At 36.1% G+C, this 20,262-nt stretch overlaps 1 protein-coding gene across 1 annotated transcript; it reads left to right on the forward strand.

Moving 5' to 3' along the window:
* Positions 1 to 4,870: 4,870 nt before the first annotated feature.
* On the forward strand, positions 4,871 to 15,717 carry kcng1 (potassium voltage-gated channel, subfamily G, member 1). Its single transcript, XM_061969903.1, has 2 exons — positions 4,871 to 5,641; positions 14,962 to 15,717. The coding sequence occupies exons 1-2, from the start codon at positions 4,871 to 4,873 to the stop codon at positions 15,715 to 15,717; spliced, it is 1,527 nt and encodes a 508-aa protein (XP_061825887.1).
* Positions 15,718 to 20,262: the final 4,545 nt, after the last annotated feature.

Below are 20,262 nucleotides of genomic sequence, written 5' to 3' on the forward strand. Positions count from 1 at the left end.
AATGGTTGGTGTTGGAATTTTTTCATATTGGTCGAGAAATGTTGAAGTTGGAACATTTTTAATTGAGAAATGGTATCAAGGAATTTCGGGAAAACCGGGAATTTTTCCAGATCAAAAAAAATTTGTTTTTTTGTCCTGATTAAGAGGACTGTTTTGACGGTGGAACGGTTGAAATGGGTTGAAAAATGTGGAAGTAGTAGTCGACAGAAAAAAGGGTGGAAAAAGGGTTTGAAAAAACAGGAATTCTGGAAAATCCTGGAATTTTTATGAACTTGAAAAAATGGAAGTTTGAATTTGCAGGATGAGTGGAATGTGTTGAAGGTGGAATGGGTTGAAAAATGTGGGAATTGTGGAAGTTTGAAAAATGGACAATTCATTTTGAATGGGAAAAATGTCTCGAAAAAACCTGGAATTCTGGGAAATGTGGGAATTTTTGGAATTTGTCACACCTGGAATTCTGGGAAATGTGGGAATTTTTGGAATTTGTCACACCCAGATTCATAACAAAGCGGTTTCGTAACTCGGAGCTAACCGCTGGAAATATGGAGGCGAGTCATCCAGACGTGCCCGTGTTTCTACTTCTTCTTGTGGAAATGAATACCTTAAGAGAAAGCGATTGCAGCTATTTGGGATACAACACTTCTCAGACGGCAAGAGAACTTTCCAATGTCCAGGTCAGCGAAAAACTTTGTCCATTTGTCAAAGGAGAGACAACGAGAATGCGAGGTTTTTTGCTTTCCAGCAAAATTTATTTTTCTGCGTCTGTGTCTCTCTCTCTCTCTCTCTCTGGCTCCCACTCCAACTCCAACTCAAGTCTCGCCCCGGCTGCTGCTAATAAAGGCGACAGGTGATTAGATAACAATGCCCACCTGGGCCATCTACTCACCCGTCGCTGTATTCGAGGCCGGTCCTGGCACACCCCGTTTCGCGGCAGGCCCGCAGGCCACGCCCCCCTCCACAGGGTCCCTTTTTTTTTTTTTAGTCTTTGGCATGGCTCGGCCAGGGGTTTGAACTCACAACCTACCCATCTCAGGGTTGATAAGGTGTACAGTGTAAATAGTCATGAAAATAAAGAAAACGCACTGAATGAGAAGGTGTATCCAAACTTTTGGCCTGTACTGTACATATATATATTTTTATTTTTTACTTTTCCATTAACTATTTTATTTGAATTATTACTGAATATCCGTAATTGATGCCGATACATTTTTTATTTAACTTAAATATTTTTAACACGCCTGTGGCTGAAATATCGAAGTCCTTTTGAAAGTATTTCTCAGCTCCCTGGCACACAAGCAGCATTTTGCCGGAACATTCTTTTTTCTCCTGACTGTAATCAGGAGTGTGACAGTGCAGGTGTCTAATAAGCATTCACTCGCTCACTTTTCCCTCCGCGCGCTCCTCCTCCTTCCTGGAACTAAACAATTGTTTTTTTAGCAGAGGAGATGAAGGCGCTGACATTTTCCTTCCTAATCTAGTGTTTTTACAAATAGTTTTTAACACGTTTTTATTGGCCAGCATCTTATTCCGGAAGGCCCGTATCAGAACATTTAAAAGGCCACATGTTTTTTGAACCAGTAATATTTTCCTTTTTGTGGTGTCAATACAGCAGAACCTCAATTTATCTATTTGTGACATTTTCCGTATACATGGCGCCAAATTAGGGTTGTCTCGATACCAATATTTTGGTACCGGTACCAAAATGTATTTCCATACTTTTTTAAATAAAGGGCACCACAAAAAATTGCATTATTTGGCTTTATTTTAACAAAATAATTGGCATTCTCTCGATGAGCTTCGATACTTTTCTAAATAAAGGGGACCCAAAAAAAAAAAATGGCATTATTAGCTTCAAGCACACCTGTGAAGTAAAAACCATTTCAGGTGACTACCTCTTGAAGCTCATCGAGGCGCCAAATTAGGGTTGTTGTGATACCCCATACTTGCCAACCTTGAGACCTCCGATTTCGGAGGTGGGGGGGGGGGGGGGGGGGGGGGGGGGGGGGAGGAGTATATTGACAGCTAGAATTCACCAAGTATTTCATACATATATATATGTTATATATATATATATATATATATATATATATATATATATATATATATATATATATATGTATGTATATATATATATGTATATATATATATATATATATATGTATATATATGTCTTAATAAGGTTATCCAAAAAATAGTGCTCGATACCGTAGTAGAGCGCAATATATGTATGTGTGGGGAAAAAAATCACAAGACTATTTCATCTCTACAGGCCTGTTTCATGAGGGGGGTACCCTCAATCGTCAGGAGATTTCTCCTGACGATTGAGGGTAACCCCCTCATGAAACAGGCCTGTAGAGATGAAATAGTCTTGTGATTTTTTTCCCCACACATACATATATATATGTATATATATATATATATATATATATATGTATATATATATATATATGTATGTATATATATATATATATATAAATGTATATATATATATATATATGTGTGTGTATATATGTGTGTATATATATATATATATATGTATAAATATATATATATATTTATATATATTATAGATTCCTTTCTTTCATGAAGACAAGAATATAAGTTGGTGTATTACCTGATTCTGATGACTTGCATTGATTGTAATCAGACAGTAGTGCTGATAATGTCCACATTTTCAAATGGAGGAGAAAAAAAGTTACTCCTTTCTGTCTAATACCACATGAAAGTGGTTGGTTTTTGGCATCTTGTTTGTCCAGCTTCCATATTCGTTTTTATACACTTTACAAGAAATACATTGGCGGCAAACTCCGTAGCTTGCTAGCTTGTTTGCGCTGGCTTTCGGAGACTCTTATTTTGAAAGCGCAGGCGCAATGGAGCGGCACTTTTATTGTGAAGACAGGAACTGTGCAGTCAGTCTTTAGGCTTTTGACGGGATGTACGGTTGAAAAAAAAAGTTTTTCTTTTTTCCTTCACAGTTTTGATTGATTGATTGGAACTTTTATTAGTAGATTGCACAGTACAGTACATATTCCGTACAATTGACCACTAAATGGTAACACCCCAATAAGTTTTTCAACTTGTTTAAGTCAGGTCATGTGACCGTTTGGCTCTGTTTGATTGGTCCAACGTCACCAGTGACTGCATCTGATTGGTGGAACGGAGTGAACGTCACCAGTGACTGTATTTGTTGAAACGCAGGCACTTTGAAGGTCTGTCTGACAGACCAAAACAAACAAAGCGTGCATTAACAGATCGATAAAAATTAGTAGCGAGTAGCGAGCTGAATGTAGATAAAAGTAGCGGAGTAAAAGTAGCGGAGTAAAAGTAGCGTTTCTTCTCTATAAATATACTCAAGTAAAAGTAAGAGTATGTTGCATTAAAACTACTCTTAGAAGTACAATTTATCCCAAAAGTTACTCAAGTAGATGTAACGGAGTAAATGTAGCGCGTTACTACCCACCTCTGTATATATATATATATATATATATATATATATATACATATATATATATATATGTATAAATATAATAAAATAAATATATATATATATTTATATATAGCTAGAATTCAGTGAAAGTCAAGTATTTCATATATATATATATATATATATATATATATAAGAAATACTTGACTTTCAGTGAATTCTAGCTATATATATATATATATTTATTTTATATATATATATTTTAATAATGACTATATAATGACTGCCTTCCGCCCGATTGTAGCTGAGATAGGCTCCAGCGCCCCCCGCGACCCCAAAGGGAATAAGCGGTAGAAAATGGATGGATGGATATATATTTTATTTTATTATATTTATACATATACTGCTTTACGGTAGACAAAAACGTGACTGCTCTTGTTGTGTGTTGTTACCGCGCTGGGAGGACGTTAATGAAACTGCCTAACAATAAACACACATAAGAAAAAAAAATATAAATATATATATATATATATATATATATATATATATATATATATAGCTAGAATTCACTGAAAGTCAAGTATTTCATATATATATATATATATATATATATTATATATATATATATATATATATATATATATATATATATAAGAAATACTTGACTTTCAGTGAATTCTAGCTATATATATGTATACCGGTATATATTTTTATTTATTTTATTATGTTTATACATATATATATATATATATATATATATGGTGAATTCTAGCTGTAAATATACTCCTCCCCTCTTAACCACGCCCCCCCCCCCCCCCCCCCCCCCCCCCCCCCCCCCCCCCCCCCCCCCACACACACACACACACACACACACACACACACACACACACCTCCCGAAATCGGAGGTCTCAAGGTTGGCAAGTATGAGTTAAGAGCCAATATGTTACTAATTTGCATGTTAATAAGCAACTAATTAATGGTGAATATGTTCCCCATACTAAAGTGTTACCATGTTTTATTACTGGTGCACAAAATGAAGCGTGCATGAACATCACCTTGTTCAAAGAACAAAACCAACACAGTGCATAAACCCACAACAAATTACACACCTGCAAATCAGTCTGACTTCTGCTGTTGCCGTATCCGTAATACGCCGATAGGGAGAAGCTTTTATTTACACGATGAGTCGGGTGTGTCTCGACCTCCGCCGAACCTTTAGAGTTCGATCGAACCCAGGTTAAGAACCACTGCCCTAGAGTATGTGTTTGCAATTTAGTTTGCAATCAACTGGCCTTGGGTTTATAGAGAGTTGTCCATCCATCCATTTTCTACCGCTTGTCCTTTTCGGGGTCGTATTTAATGTAATTGTGTTTCTGAAAACCATGTCCTTTGGTCAGGTGACAGCGTACAGGTGTCAGGTGCGGTCATGCGAACAGGCCAGTGAAGATGACCCTGCTGGCGGGTGACGGCTCCGGCTCCGACTACGACTACAGCGCCCTGAGCTGCGCCTCCGACGCCTCCCTGGACCCTCCCCCGCAGCAGGAGCAGGAGGCCCGCAAGGGAGCCTTCTACAAGAGGGCGCAGCCGGCCCCCCAGCAGGACCCGGCGTCACTGTCCGACGCCCGCAAGCTCCACGCCATCATCAACGTGGGCGGCATGCGCTACCAGCTGCCCTGGACCACCCTGGAGGACTTCCCGCTGTCCCGCCTGGGCCAGCTGCACCTGTGCAGCAGCTTCGACGAGATCATGCGCGTCTGCGACGACTACGACGTGGCGCGCAACGAGTTCTTCTTCGACCGCAACCCCTGCGCCTTCCGCACCATCCTGACCTTCCTGCGGGCGGGCAAGCTGCGCTCGCTCAGGGAGATGTGCGCCCTCTCCTTCCGGGAGGAGATGCTCTACTGGGGGGTGCCGGAGGAGAGCCTGGAGTGGTGCTGCCGCCGCCGCCTGCTGCACCGCATGGAGGAGTTCGAGGCCATGGAGCGAGCGGCGGAGGAGGACGAGCTCCTGCGGGATGTGTCCGAGTCGGACAGCGGGGGGCGCCCCGCCGAGTCCCGCTTGAGTCGCTTCATGTCCAAGCTGAGGGACATGGTGGAGAGGCCGCACTCTGGACTCCCCGGGCAGATCTTCGCTTGTTTGTCCGTCTTGTTTGTCACCATCACTGCGGTCAACCTGTCCATCAGCACCATGCCCGCCATGAGGCAGGAGGAGGAGGAGGTGAGTAGGCGCCATCCTCTAAACCAGTGTTGTTCAACTGTGAGATACAGTCTGGTGTGCCGGAGATGATCTCATTTCACCTATTTGGGTTAAAAATATGTTTCGCAAACCAGTAATTATAGTCTGCAAATGATGTGTTGTTGTTGAGTGTCGGTGCTGTCCAGAGCTCGGCAGAGTAACCGTGTAATACTCTTTCATATCAGTAGGTGGCAGCCGGTAGCAATTGCTTTGTAGATGTCAGGAACAGCAGTTTCACAAAAGTGTCTAATGCTTAAACCAAAAATAAACAAAAGGTGAGTGCCCCTAAGAAAAGGCATTGAAGCTTAGGGAAGGCTATGCGGAACGAAACTAAAACTGAACTGGCTGCAAAGTAAACAAAAACAGAATGCTGGACGACAGCAAAGACTTACTGCGGAGCAAAGACGACGTCCACAATGTACATCCGAACATGACATGACAATCAACAATGTCCCCACAAAGAAGGATGAAAACAACTGAAATCTTCTTGATTGCTAAAACAAAGTAGATGTGGGGAATATTGCTCAAAGGAAGACATGAAACTGCGACAGGAAAATACTCAAAAGAAGAGAAAAAGCCACCAAAATAGGAGCGCGAGACAAGAACTAAAACACTACAATCCAATCCAATCCACTTTATTTGTATAGCAGGTAAAAAAGTGTCTTTTGCTTAAACCAAAAATAATCAAAAGGTGAGTGCCCCTAAGAAAAGGCATTGAAGCTTAGGGAAGGCTATGCAGAACAAAAGTAAAACTGAACTGGCTGCAAAGTAAACAAAAACTGAATGCTGGACGACAGCAAAGACTTACTGCGGAGCAAAGACGGCGTCCACAATGTACATCCGAACAATGTCTGCACAAAGAAGGATGAAAACAACTGAAATATTCTTGATTGCTAAAACAAAGTAGATACGGGGAATATCGCTCAAAGGAAGACATGAAACTGCTACAGGAAAATACCAAAAAAAAGAGAAAAAGCCACCAAAATAGGAGCGCGAGACAAGAACTAATACACTACAAACCAATCCAATTCACTTTATTTGTATAGCAGTTAAAAAAGTGTCTTATGCTTAAACCAAAAATAATCAAAAGGTGAGTGCCCCTAAGAAAAGGCATTGAAGCTTAGGGAAGGCTATGCAGAACGAAAGTAAAACTGAACTGGCTGCAAAGTAAACAGAAACAGAATGCTGGACGACAGCAAAGACTTACTGCGGAGCAAAGTCGGCGTCCACAATGTACATTACAATCAATAATGTCTGCACAAAGAAGGATGAAAACAACTGAAATATTCTTGATTGCTAAAACAAAGTAGATGCTGGGAATATCGCTCAAAGGAAGACATGAAACTGCTACAGGAAAATACCAAAAAAAAGAGAAAAAGCCACCAAAATAGGAGCGCGAGACAAGAACTAAAACACTACAATCCAATTCAATCCACTTTATTTGTATAGCAGTTAAAAAAGTGTCTTATGCTTAAACCAAAAATAATCAAAAGGTGAGTGCCCCTAAGAAAAGGCATTGAAGCTTAGGGAAGGTTATGCAGAACGAAAGTAAAACTGAACTGGCTGCAAAGTAAACAAAAACAGAATGCTGGACGACAGCAAAGACTTACTGCGGAGCAAAGACGGCGTCTACAATGTACATGACAATCAACAATGTCAACAATGTCCGCACAAAGAAGGATGAAAACAACTGAAATATTCTTGATTGCTAAAACAAAGTAGATGCGGGAAATATCGCTCAAAGGAAGACGTGAAACTGCTACAGGAAAATACCAAAAAAAAGAGAAAAAGCCACCAAAATAGGAGCGCGAGACAAGAACTAAAACACTACAATTCAATCCAATCCACTTTATTTGAATAGCAGGTAAAAAAGTGTGTAATGCTTAAACCAAAAATAAACAAAAGGTGAGTGCCCCTAAGAAAAGGCATTGCCGCTTAGGGAAGGCTATGCAGAACGAAAGTAAAACTGAACTGGCTGCAAAGTAAACAAAAACAGAATGCTGGACGACAGCAAAGACTTACTGCGGAGCAAAGACGGCGTCCACAATGTACATGACAATCAACAATGTCCGCACAAAGAAGGATGAAAACAACTGAAATATTCTTGATTGCTAAAACAAAGTAGATGCGGGGAATATCGCTCAAAGGAAGACGTGAAACTGCTACAGGAAAATACCAAAAAAAAGAGAAAAAGCCACCAAAATAGGAGCGCGAGACAAGAACTAAAACACTACAATTCAATCCAATCCACTTTATTTGAATAGCAGGTAAAAAAGTGTGTAATGCTTAAACCAAAAATAAACAAAAGGTGAGTGCCCCTAAGAAAAGGCATTGCCGCTTAGGGAAGGCTATGCAGAACGAAAGTAAAACTGAACTGGCTGCAAAGTAAACAAAAACAGAATGCTGGACGACAGCAAAGACTTACTGCGGAGCAAAGACGGCGTCCACAATGTACATGACAATCAACAATGTCCGCACAAAGAAGGATGAAAACAACTGAAATATTCTTGATCGCTAAAACAAAGTAGATGCGGGGAATATCGCTCAAAGGAAGACATGAAACTGCTACAGGAAAATACCCAAAAGAAGAGAAAAAGCCACCAAAATAGGAGCGCGAGATAAGAACTAAAACACTACAATCCAATCCACCTTATTTGTATAGCACATTTAAACAACAAAAAATGTTTCCAAAGTGCTGCACAACAATATTAAAAACAATATTCAAATATTATCTTTAGCTCCACCAATGACTGAATAAAAACCACAACAACAAAAAATATATGAAACCAATATGAAAATAAATATGATTAAAAACTATTTTAAAGGGTAAAACCAATTAAAACATAGAAATAGTGCATAACTAGTGTAAATAGTGAACAATAATACTTGTAAATATGTAAACAATGCATGTAAATAGTGAACAACAATAGTTGTAAATATGAAACCAGTGCATAACTAGTGTAAATAGTGAAAAATATTACTTGTAAATATGTAAACAATGCATGTAAATAGTGAACAATAATACTTATACATATGTAACCAGTGCATAACTAGTGTAAATAGTGAACAATAATACTTGTAAATATGTAACCAGTGCATAACTAGTGTAAATAGTGAACAATAATACTTGTAAAAATGTAAACAATGCATGTAAATAGTGAACAATAATACTTGTAAATATGAAACCAGTGCATAACTAGTGTAAATAGTGAAAAATATTACTTGTAAATATGTAAACAATGCATGTAAATAGTGAACAATAATTCTTGTAAATATGTAACCAGTGCATAACTAATGTAAAAAGTGAACAATAATACTTGTAAATGTGTAACCAGTGCATAACTAGTGTAAATAGTGAAAAATATTACTTGTAAATATGTAAACAATGCATGTAAATAGTGAACAATAATACTTGTAAATATGTAACCAGTGCATAACTAGTGTAAATAGTGAAAAATATTACTTGTAAATATGTAAACAATGCATGTAAATAGTGAACAATAATACTTGTAAATATGTAACCAGTGCATAACTAATGTAAATAGTGAACAATAATACTTGTAAATATGTAACCAGTGCACAACTAGTAAATAGTGAACAATATTACTTGTAAATATGTAAAAAAAATGCATGTAAATAGTGAACAATAATAGTTGTAAATATGTAACCAGTGCATAACTAGTGTAAATAGTGAACAATAATACTTGTAAATATGTAACCAGTGCACAACTAGTAAATAGTGAACAATATTACTTGTAAATATGTAAACAATGCATGTAAATAGTGAACAATAATACTTGTAAATATGTAAACAATGCATGTAAATAGTGAACAATAATACTTGTAAATATGTAACCAGTGCATAACTAGTGTAAATAGTGAACAATAATAATTGCAAATATGTAAACAATGCATGTAAATAGTGAACAATAATAGTTGTAAATATGTAACCAGTGCATAACTAGTGTAAATAGTGAACAATATTACTTGTAAATATGTAAACAATGCATGTAAATAGTGAGCAATAATACTTGTGAATATGTAACCAGTGCACAACTAGTAAATAGTGAACAATATTACTTGTAAATATGTAAACAATGCATGTAAATAGTGAACAATAATAGTTGTAAATATGTAACCAGTGCACAACTAGTAAATAGTGAACAATATTACTTGTAAATATGTAAAAAAAAAAATGCATGTAAATAGTGAACAATAATACTTGTAAATATGTAACCAGTGCACAACTAGTAAATAGTGAACAATATTACTTGTAAATATGTAAACAATGCATGTAAATAGTGAACAATAATACTTGTAAATATGAAACCAGTGCATAACTAGTGTAAATAGTGAACAATAATACTTGTAAATATGTAAACAATGCATGTAAATAGTGAACAATAATACTTGTAAATATGTAAACAATGCACAACAACCAGTAAATAGTGAACAATATTACTTGTAAATATGTAAACAATGCATGTAAATAGTGAACAATAATACTTGTAAATATGTAAACAATGCATGTAAATAGTGAACAATAATATTTGTAAATATGAAACCAGTGCATAACTAGTGTAAATAGTGAACAATAATACTTGTAAATATGTAAACAATGCATGTAAATAGTGAACAATAATACTTGTAAATATGTAACCAGTGCACAACTAGTAAATAGTGAACAATATTACTTGTAAATATGTAAAAAAAAATGGATGTAAATAGTGAACAATAATACTTGTAAATATGTAAACAATGCATGTAAATAGTGAACAATAATACTTGTAAATATGTAAACAATGCATGTAAATAGTGAACAATAATACTTGTAAATATGAAACCAGTGCACAACTAGTGTAAATAGTGAACAATAATACTTGTAAATATGTAACCAGTGCATAACTAGTGTAAATAGTGAAAAATATTACTTGTAAATATGTAAACAATGCATGTAAATAGTGAACAATAATACTTGTAAATGTGTAACCAGTGCATAACTAGTGTAAATAGTGAAAAATATTACTTGTAAATATGTAAACAATGCATATAAATAGTGAACAATAATACTTGTAAATATGTAAACAATGCATGTAAATAGTTAACAATAATACTTGTAAATATGAAACCAGTGCATAACTAGTGTAAATAGTGAACAATAATACTTGTAAATATGTAACCAGTGCACAACTAGTAAATAGTGAACAATATTACTTGTAAATATGTAAACAATGCATGTAAATAGTAAACAATAATACTTGTAAATATGAAACCAGTGCATAACTAGTGTAAATAGTGAACAATAATACTTGTAAATATGTAAACAATGCATGTAAATAGTGAACAATAATACTTGTAAATATGTAACCAGTGCACAACTAGTAAATAGTGAACAATACTACTTGTAAATATGTAAACAACGCATGTAAATAGTGAACAATAATACTTGTAAATATGAAACCAGTGCATAACTAGTGTAAATAGTGAACAATAATACTTGTAAATATGTAAGCAATGCATGTAAATAGTGAACAATAATACTTGTAAATATGTAACCAGTGCACAACTAGTAAATAGTGAACAATATTACTTGTAAATATGTAAACAATGCATGTAAATAGTAAACAATAATACTTGTAAATATGAAACCAGTGCATAACTAGTGTAAATAGTGAACAATAATACTTGTAAATATGTAAACAATGCATGTAAATAGTGAACAATAATACTTGTAAATATGTAACCAGTGCACAACTAGTAAATAGTGAACAATATTACTTGTAAATATGTAAAAAAAATGGATGTAAATAGTGAACAATAATACTTGTAAATATGTAAACAATGCATGTAAATAGTGAACAATAATACTTGTAAATATGAAACCAGTGCACAACTAGTGTAAATAGTGAACAATAATACTTGTAAATATGTAACCAGTGCATAACTAGTGTAAATAGTGAAAAATATTACTTGTAAATATGTAAACAATGCATGTAAATAGTGAACAATAATACTTGTAAATGTGTAACCAGTGCATAACTAGTGTAAATAGTGAAAAATTTTACTTGTAAATATGTAAACAATGCATATAAATAGTGAACAATAATACTTGTAAATATGTAAACAATGCATGTAAATAGTTAACAATAATACTTGTAAATATGAAACCAGTGCATAACTAGTGTAAATAGTGAACAATAATACTTGTAAATATGTAACCAGTGCACAACTAGTAAATAGTGAACAATATTACTTGTAAATATGTAAACAATGCATGTAAATAGTAAACAATAATACTTGTAAATATGAAACCAGTGCATAACTAGTGTAAATAGTGAACAATAATACTTGTAAATATGTAAACAATGCATGTAAATAGTGAACAATAATACTTGTAAATATGTAACCAGTGCACAACTAGTAAATAGTGAACAATACTACTTGTAAATATGTAAACAACGCATGTACATAGTGAACAATAATACTTGTAAATATGAAACCAGTGCATAACTAGTGTAAATAGTGAACAATATTACTTGTAAATATGTAAACAATGCATGTAAATAGTTAACAATAATACTTGTAAATATGAAACCAGTGCATAACTAGTGTAAATAGTGAACAATAATACTTGTAAATATGTAAACAATGCATGTAAATAGTGAACAATAATACTTGTAAATATGAAACCAGTGCATAACTAGTGTAAATAGTGAACAATAATACTTGTAAATATGTAAACAATGCATGTAAATAGTGAATAATAATACTTGTAAATATGAAACCAGTGCATAACTAGTGTAAATAGTGAACAATAATACTTGTAAATATGTAAACAATGCATGTAAATAGTGAACAATAATACTTGTAAATGTGTAACCAGTGCATAACTAGTGTAAATAGTGAAAAATATTACTTGTAAATATGTAAACAATGCATATAAATAGTGAACAATAATACTTGTAAATATGTAAACAATGCATGTAAATAGTTAACAATAATACTTGTAAATATGAAACCAGTGCATAACTAGTGTAAATAGTGAACAATAATACTTGTAAATATGTAACCAGTGCACAACTAGTAAATAGTGAACAATATTACTTGTAAATATGTAAACAATGCATGTAAATAGTAAACAATAATACTTGTAAATATGAAACCAGTGCATAACTAGTGTAAATAGTGAACAATAATACTTGTAAATATGTAAACAATGCATGTAAATAGTGAACAATAATACTTGTAAATATGTAACCAGTGCACAACTAGTAAATAGTGAACAATACTACTTGTAAATATGTAAACAACGCATGTACATAGTGAACAATAATACTTGTAAATATGAAACCAGTGCATAACTAGTGTAAATAGTGAACAATATTACTTGTAAATATGTAAACAATGCATGTAAATAGTTAACAATAATACTTGTAAATATGAAACCAGTGCACAACTTGTATATAGTGAACAATAATACTTGTAAATATGTAAACAATGCATGTAAATAGTGAACAATAATACTTGTAAATATGAAACCAGTGCATAACTAGTGTAAATAGTGAACAATAATACTTGTAAATATGTAAACAATGCATGTAAATAGTGAACAATAATACTTGTAAATATGTAACCAGTGCATAACTAGTGTAAATAGTGAACAATAATACTTGTAAATATGTAAACAATGCATGTAAATAGTGAACAATAATACTTGTAAATGTGTAACCAGTGCATAACTAGTGTAAATAGTGAAAAATATTACTTGTAAATATGTAAACAATGCATATAAATAGTGAACAATAATACTTGTAAATATGTAAACAATGCATGTAAATAGTTAACAATAATACTTGTAAATATGAAACCAGTGCATAACTAGTGTAAATAGTGAACAATAATACTTGTAAATATGTAAACAATGCATGTAAATAGTGAACAATAATACTTGTAAATATGTAAACAATGCATGTAAATAGTTAACAATAATACTTGTAAATATGAAACCAGTGCATAACTAGTGTAAATAGTGAACAATAATACTTGTAAATATGTAACCAGTGCACAACTAGTAAATAGTGAACAATATTACTTGTAAATATGTAAACAATGCATGTAAATAGTAAACAATAATTCTTGTAAATATGAAACCAGTGCATAACTAGTGTAAATAGTGAACAATAATACTTGTAAATATGTAACCAGTGCACAACTAGTAAATAGTGAACAATACTACTTGTAAATATGTAAACAACGCATGTACATAGTGAACAATAATACTTGTAAATATGAAACCAGTGCATAACTAGTGTAAATAGTGAACAATATTACTTGTAAATATGTAAACAATGCATGTAAATAGTTAACAATAATACTTGTAAATATGAAACCAGTGCATAACTACTGTAAATAGTGAACAATAATACTTGTAAATATGTAAACAATGCATGTAAATAGTGAACAATAATACTTGTAAATATGAAACCAGTGCATAACTAGTGTAAATAGTGAACAATAATACTTGTAAATATGTAAACAATGCATGTAAATAGTGAATAATAATACTTGTAAATATGAAACCAGTGCATAACTAGTGTAAATAGTGAACAATAATACTTGTAAATATGTAAACAATGCATGTAAATAGTGAACAATAATACTTGTAAATATGTAACCAGTGCATAACTAGTGTAAATAGTGAACAATAATACTTGTAAATATGTAACCAGTGCACAACTAGTAAATAGTGAACAATAATACTTGTAAATATGTAAACAATGCATGTAAATAGTGAACAATAATACTTGTAAATATGTAACCAGTGCATAACTAGTGTAAATAGTGAACAATAATACTTGTAAATATGTAACCAGTGCACAACTAGTAAATAGTGAACAATATTACTTGTAAATATGTAAACAATGCATGTAAATAGTGAACAATAATACTTGTAAATATGTAAACAATGCATGTAAATAGTGAACAATAATACTTGTAAATATGTAAACAATGCATGTAAATAGTGAACAATAATACTTGTAAATATGTAAACAATGCATGTAAATAGTGAACAATAATAGTTGTAAATATGTAACCAGTGCATAACTAGTGTAAATAGTGAACAATATTAGTTGTAAATATGAATGAATGAGTTGAGACCAGTCTGTGCTAGATTATGCAATGCAGCGGCGCCCCCTAGTGGTCACCAAGCAACAGTGTGTGTGTGTGTGTGTGTGTGTGTGTGTGTGTGTGTGTGTGTGTGTGTGTGTGTGTGTGTGTGTGTGTATGTGTGTGTTGCGCAGGGCACGTGTTCCAAGATGTGCTACAACATCTTCATCGTGGAGACGGTGTGCGTGGCCTGGTTCTCCCTGGAGTTCTCCCTGCGCTTCATCCAGGACCGCTCCAAGCTGACCTTCCTGCGCCAGCCCCTCAACCTCATCGACGTGCTGGCCATCCTGCCCTACTACATCACGCTGCTGGTGGACACCACCTCCGAGGGCCGCGGCGCCGGCGGCAGCTACCTGGACAAGGTGGGCCTGGTGCTGCGCGTGCTGCGGGCGCTGCGCATCCTCTACGTGATGCGGCTGGCCCGCCACTCGCTGGGCCTGCAGACGCTGGGGCTGACGGCCCGCCGCTGCACGCGCGAGTTCGGCCTGCTGCTCCTCTTCCTGTGCGTGGCCATCGCCCTCTACTCGCCGCTGGTCTACCTGATCGAGAGCGAGATGGGCGCGGCGCCGGAGTTCACCAGCATCCCCGCCACCTACTGGTGGGCCGTCATCACCATGACGACGGTGGGCTACGGCGACATGGTGCCGCGCAGCATCCCGGGCCAGGTGGTGGCCCTGAGCAGCATCCTGAGCGGCATCCTCCTCATGGCCTTCCCCGTCACCTCCATCTTCCACACCTTCTCGCGCTCCTACGTGGAGCTCAAGCAGGAGCAGCAGAGGCTCCTGCAGAGGAGGACGCACTTCCTGCTCAGGGGCCACCTGGGGAGCAACCTCTCCCTGGAGAGCGACATGCTCTTCCCCATGGCCACGTCCGACGCCCGGGACGCCTGAAGACCAGGTAAGGACCAGAACTTTCCCACAGACGCAGCCTTTCCGTGTAGCATCCGAGCGAGAAGAAGGTCACCTGGCCGTCACGCAGCAATGAATACCAAACTGATACCACACTCACCGATGACATCGTAAATGCTCCAATTCTAGCTCATCTAGACCAGTGGTTCTCAACCTTTTTTCAGTGATGTTCCCCCTGTGAACATTTTTTTAATTCAAGTACCCCCTAATCAGAGCAAACCATTTTTGGTTGGAAAAAAAGAGTTAAAGAAGTCAAATACAGCACTATGTCATCAGTTTCTGATCCATTAAATTGTATAACAGTCCAAAATATTGCTCATTTCTTGTGGTCTTTCTTGAACTAATTGGACAAAAAGATATAAAAATAACTAAAAACTTGTTGAAAAATAAACAAGTGATTCAATTATAAATTAAAGCTGCAAGCAGCGATGGACGGGACCAGGCCCGGCCCTAACCAATCTGGCGCCCTAAGCCGACATCGGCAGTGAAGTGTATATACTCACAAGAAACCGAATAGCTTTGTCTTTGACCTTCTTTTTTTTTACTTACAACTATACCTAATATATAAAGGGGTGGAAAAGTGACTATTACCTGCAGGGCAAACATTAGCTAACCAGAAGGCAATAATGTAAACAAAAAACACCTGCTTAAAAGATCTAATACAAATGTCCCTGAGGAATGTAAGGTGGGAGTACTGTAATTACCTAACGTTACGTTATTATTTTCCATAACAATTTAGCCCCCTCCACAATATTAACCCGACGTTAAAACAGAACTAGCTATTTATTGATTAGCAATTGCCGAATCATGTAACATTAGCTTAATGCTAAAAAGCCAGGTTACTATCACATTCTGTAACAGACAAATCATTTCATGTAGGCTAACGTTACCTACCTGCTACCTCTGTCTTTTCTCGTTTCTCCTCCTCTTCTTTTCTCTTGTTTCTTCCCTGGGCACCTGACAGTTTTGGCCGTTTTGACATCTTGTGTTGATTTGTTGATGTGGTGACGTCCAAAAAGAGTCATGATACGGGAAGGGAGGGGACGCACCGTGCTGGGGGGGGGGGGGCGTAATGTTGTAACAAATAATATTTCTATTAAATAGGCTTTACTTTGCATTTTAATTAACGTGGGATTATTTTTTGTATTTAGAAATAATAGTACCAACTTTTTTTTTCTCTCCAACATTTGTGGCACTGGCGTGGCGCCCCCTGATGGACGGCGCCCTTAGCATTTGCCTATACGGCCTATGCCACGGGCCGGCCCTGGACGGGACCGACTTTGATGGCACATAAAATCCAAACCGGAGCAGTAATTAAAACTCTTTGGGCAACTTTTAATCAAAAGGGTTCAATCTCTCTCCTGTGCTAGTTTGAAGCCGACACGACAAACGCGCTCAGAGGAGATAATGTTTGAAAAAAAGTGACCGATTTTTACAAAACTTGTTTTGAAGGGGGAATTGCAAACTCGGGATCTTTCTGTGTGGAGTTTGCATGTTCTCCCCGTGACTGCGTGGGTTCCCTCCGGGTACTCCGGCTTCCTCCCACCTCCAAAGACATGCACCTGGGGATAAGTTGATTGGCAACACTAAATTGGCCCTAGTGTGTGAATGTGAGTGTAAATGTTGTCTGTCTATCTGTGTTGGCCCTGCGATGAGGTGGCGACTTGTCCAGGGTGTACCCCGCCTTCCGCCCGATTGTAGCTGAGATAGGCTCCAGCGCCCCCCGCGACCCCAAAGGGAATAAGCGGTAGAAAATGGATGGGATGGATGTTGATTTTTGCTGGGGGTTGTCAGTTTATGAAATGTAGGTCTAAGTGAGACCTATATAGAGGTTTTTGTTTCATGTCTTTAAGACATTCCTACTGGAAGTTACAGGCAGTTTTGTCTGAGTTTTCTTCCTAGGAGCAGTTGTGTCTGTGCTTTCTTCCTAGGGGGCGCTAGAGCGCAATTTTTAGTTTTGGGGTTCGTTTTTTTTTTATTAGATCAGAGTTTTTGCCAGTCCTGATGTGTGTGTCCAGTTTGGTGTGTTTTGAAGCATGTTAAGGGGGTCAAATTACAGCTCAAAGAGGCAAAAGTGACTGTTTTTACAAAACCTTTGTTTTGAAGGGGGAATTGCAAACTTCCTGTTGATTTTTGCTGGGGGTTGTCAGTTTATGAAATGTAGGTCTTAGTGAGACCTACATAGAGGTTTTTGTTTCATGTCTTGAAGACATTCCTATTGGAAGTTACAGGCAGTTTTGTCTGAGTTTTCTTCCTAGGAGCAGTTGTGTCTGTGCTTTCTTCCTAGGGGGCGCTAGAGCGCAATTTTTAGTTTTGGGGTTCAGTTTTTTTATTAGATCAGAGTTTTTGCCAGTCCTGATGTGTGTGTCCAGTTTGGTGTGTTTTGAAGCATGTTAAGGGGGTCAAATTACAGCTCAAAGAGGCAAAAGTGACTGTTTTTACAAAACCTTTGTTTTGAAGGGGGAATTGCCCACTTCCTGTTGATTTTTGCTGAAGGATGTCAATGTATGAAATCTAGGTCTAAGTCAGACCTACATAGAGTTTTTTGTTTCATTCCTACCGGAAGTTACAAGCAGTTTTGTCTGTTTTTTATCCCTAGGGGGCGTGAGAGCGCAATTTTGAGTTTTTTTTTATTTTTTTATTTTTTTATTAGAGAGCAATTTTCGCCAGTCCTGATGTGTGTGTCAAATATGGTGAGTTTTGAAGCATGTTAAGGGGGTCCAATTACAGCTCAAAGAGGCGGCGGAATAATAATAATAAAACTTTACAATTTCAATAGGGTCCTCTGTCCCAAAGGGACATTGCGGTCCCTAATAAAGATTTCTACACATAGAAGTAATCATCAACTTAAAGTGCCCTCTTTGGGGATTGTAATAGAGATCCGTCTGGATTCATGAACTTAATTCTAAACATTTCTTCACAAAAAAATAAATCTTTAACATCAATATTTATGGAACATGTCCACAAAAAATCCAGCTGTCAACACTGAATATTGCATTGTTGCATTTCTTTTCACAGTTCTTTTTGACAGACATTTTAAAAAAATCTCACGTACCCCTTGATATACCTTCAAGTACCCCCATTTGAGAACCACTGATCTAGACCATCAAAAAGAGAAAAAAATATAATTCCAATATATTCAATTGAATAGACTGCAAAGACAAGATACTTAACGTTCCAACTGGTAAACTTTGGTATTGTTTGCAAATATTCGCTCATTTGGAATTTGATGCCTGCAACATTGTTACGCACAGGAGGAGTTGACGGCACAGACCACAAGGGGGCATAGTAGCTCTTTCATTTATTATATATATATAAGCACTATATATATGTATATATAATAATAAAGTTAAGTTAAAGTACCAATGATTGTCACACACAGACTAGGTGTGGTGAAATTTGTCCAGGTCGCCTACAGCTCTCGCGCATGTTGCTGGTTGATTGAGTAGAGGCCTTAATTGGAGTATTTACGGTGTACGTACCTTTGTTAGGTGTACGCATCATAGAAGAAGTGTCCCAAAACATCACATCTACAAAACCCAAAACCAGTGAAGTACCATTAACACATTGTGTAAATGGTAAATAAAAAGAGAATACAATGATTTGCAAATCCTTTTCAACTTATATTCAATTGAATAGACTGCAAAGACAAGATATTTCATGTTCACACTGGTAAACTTTGTTATTTTTTGCAAATATTAGCTCAGTTGGAATTTGATGCCTGCAACATAGTTACTACGTACAGGAGGAGTAGACGGCACAGACCACAAGGGGGCGTAGTAGCTCTATGATTTATTTTATATATATATATATATGTATATATATATATATATATATATATATATACATATATACTGTATATAATAATAAAGTTCAGTTGGAATTTGATGCCTGCAACATAGTTACTACGTACAGGAGGAGTAGACGGCACAGACCACAAGGTGGCGTAGTAGCTCTATGATTTATTTTATATATATATATATATATATATATATATATACTGTATATAATAATAAAGTTCAGTTGGAATTTGATGCCTGCAACATAGTTACTACGTACAGGAGGAGTAGACGGCACAGACCACAAGGGGGCGTAGTAGCTCTATGATTTATTTTATTTTATATATATATATATATATATATATATATATATATATATATATATATATATGTACTGTATATAATAATAAAGTTCAGTTGGAATTTGATGCCTGCAACATAGTTACTACGTACAGGAGGAGTAGACGGCACAGACCACAAGGGGGCGTAGTAGCTCTATGATTTATTTTATATATATATATATATATATATATATATATATATATATATATATATATATATATATATATATATATATATACTGTATATAATAATAAATTTAAGTTCAAGTTAAAGTACCAATGATTGTCACACACAGACTAGGTGTGGTGAAATCTGTCCTCTGCATTTGACCCATCCCCTTGTTCCCCCCCTGGGAGGTGAGGGGAGCAATGATCAGCAGCGGTGGTGATTTAACCCCCAATTCCAA

This window comes from Nerophis lumbriciformis, linkage group LG01 (genome assembly GCF_033978685.3).
Source record: "Nerophis lumbriciformis linkage group LG01, RoL_Nlum_v2.1, whole genome shotgun sequence".
NCBI classification, from domain to species: Eukaryota; Metazoa; Chordata; class Actinopteri; order Syngnathiformes; family Syngnathidae; genus Nerophis; species Nerophis lumbriciformis.